General features: G+C 30.4%; 1 protein-coding gene across 1 annotated transcript in view; it reads right to left on the reverse strand.

Moving 5' to 3' along the window:
• The window catches only part of LOC109860401, a 16,422-nt gene that overhangs the window by 4,892 nt on the left and 9,066 nt on the right, over positions 1 to 2,464 (reverse strand). Inside the window, exons 11-13 of the mRNA XM_020439460.1 lie at positions 1,151 to 1,343; positions 713 to 1,021; positions 388 to 629 (exon numbers count right to left, since the gene is read on the reverse strand). Of these exons, the coding sequence (XP_020295049.1) occupies positions 388 to 629; positions 713 to 1,021; positions 1,151 to 1,343 (744 nt within the window). The remainder of the gene's footprint in view (positions 1 to 387; positions 630 to 712; positions 1,022 to 1,150; positions 1,344 to 2,464) is intronic.

Below are 2,464 nucleotides of genomic sequence, written 5' to 3' on the forward strand. Positions count from 1 at the left end.
TAGGTAAATATGGGTAAATATACCGGTATTATCGTATACCGGTATGACGTCATACCGGTATATCTGCATTTCGGTTTGCATAAAGGTTTTCATACCATTACCCAAAAATATCGGTAAAATACCGGTATTTTGCATACCGGTATAAGTCCCTGCTCCTGGCTAAAGGGTTATAGATATAGTTAGTTATTTATTTCACAAGAACGTCAGACGTAAGTTCTCATCGACTAATTAAATTTTACGTTGTTATTTTAGTTGATCTTGTGTATTATTCTAATATATTGTTCATAAATATATATAAATACATAAAAATATATGTAATTATTTGGTTTTTATATGGATAATCTTTTTAAAGTGAAAAAGAAATATTTGCAGTGTTTTTATTCTTACCTGAATGTTGGAACATCTTACATAATATAAATTTGCGCAGACGTAATCATCCCACAAATTACAGAACTTCTTAACTTTTATCTTATTAGAAATGACATCATGAGTGCAATAAGTGGTAACGTTATAATAATGAATTTGTTTTTGTGAAGATGAGAGTGAAATTAACCATCTCAAGCGTAGTATATGTGGTACTTGAAGGGTATCAATTTCAATAACTTCCAGATTTGCTATTGTAGGTCGAGCTGTTGAATTGATTTTGTAAGTTGTTTTGAATACACAGTTTTACAATAAAGAATGTAAAAAATAAATACAATATCAAATATACCTGTAGATGGCGTTCTGAAGTAAAGTTCTTGATAAGCGGAGAAATTCTCCGTTTTCTTATATTCTCTTATTACATAAACAGTTGCTCGATACTGCTCGTCACTAAGTAGTGGTGGATTTATTATATTTAAGTCAAGATACCAGCGCGATGTAAATTCGATTGTACTGAAATGTTTTACAGCAGCGCTAACTCCGCTAATTTGTATTTTATCTCTTAATGGTCCCGAGATCGTCGAGCAATCTTTAGGTGGCTGCCATGATAATGTCCAATTCTGTGCTTTCAGTTCTGTAAACACTTCCGTTGGTATGTCTACAAAGATAGCAACTAGTATAGTTTATTCAAACACAGTGTTATATACATGTATACGTGTCATTAGTTTGCCATTATATTAAAGTCAATAATAAGTATATGTGAGACATAACAATATTTTATTTGTACCAGATTTATTTGTATCAAAAGTTATCTCCGCACTATTAGTGTTTTGAACTTTATGTGCTGTCACTTGTGCTGTATAAGACGCATATGGATGTAAGTTTGAGAATATGATTTCTGCTTTGGTTGTAACGTATTTCATAGGTGCAACAATTGGTGTAGGTAAATTTAAATCTTCACAACCATAGTATAAAATAATCTAGAAAGATAAAACATATGATCACAGTAAATACTGTTTTTGTTATTGTAATAATGTAAATAGTAGTGTAATAGTGTAATCAAATATTTATTTGTTTGTAAAAAAGTCGGTAAAGGTAACTTTATTTTACTAAAATCAAAATCTCAGTCTTAGCGCTTATACTATCTACGACGTAGGATAAGCTCGGATAAAATAGCCATAGTTTGTTTAAATACAAAAATCAGATTTTGATTTCTGTTATTTTTTAATATTGTTTTGTTATTTCAATTTACTGACGCTTAGTAATAATAATAGTAATTAAAGTAATAATAATTATTGTAAAGATAAAACACTTAACAGAAATTTAATATTATCAAAAAATTAAAATGTATGCTTTGGCCATCTTAACTTTTAGAAAACAGAGGGCCATACTATTACAGGACAGTTGGCCATACATGTTTTTTTGTAAAAGATACAAGTAAACTTATAAGTATGTAATATATTTAATTACATAATAAGTTTTTATATGTTAAATACAATATATTTATTGTACGTAAAAAATTATTACATATTGTTAATAATGTTTTTATGCACGGTAGTTTTTTAATTATAAAATGCAACGATTAGATAACTTTAAATTAAACTGAAATAACTTTAAAATAAAAACAATTAGCAAAAATATGTTTATTTCAATGAGTAAATACGTTGTAGATTATACTACTAGTTATACAAAAATTATTTATAAACCCAGCAAACAATTTCTGACTGCGCAGACCTTAGCAACAGAAACTGTGTGCAGAAACGCTACAGTACGGAAACATGCTTTGGTGCTGCCAAAACTGTTAGCACATAGAAACAAAAAACGCAACAACTCTGGTGGCACATACATGAGACTATTGTGGCCAAAATGATTCCATATATGTTAGTGAAATTGATAACAAATAGATGGTCAATAGCAAGCAGATCTGCTTTAGCAATGCTGTGACCAAATAGTCCGCAAAACCGTATGAGCATCTGTTTATGACAAAACGTTGATCGCAGTCGGGTCGATCTGTTGAACGCATTGACGACAGATTGCCACCAAACGCCAAGCAGATCTGTTCGTGCATACGTGCGGACTGTTTGCACGCAAGACTACTAAA

This window comes from Pseudomyrmex gracilis, unplaced genomic scaffold, assembly GCF_002006095.1.
Source record: "Pseudomyrmex gracilis isolate BER0280 unplaced genomic scaffold, ASM200609v1 scaffold_375, whole genome shotgun sequence".
NCBI lineage: Eukaryota > Metazoa > Arthropoda > Insecta > Hymenoptera > Formicidae > Pseudomyrmex > Pseudomyrmex gracilis.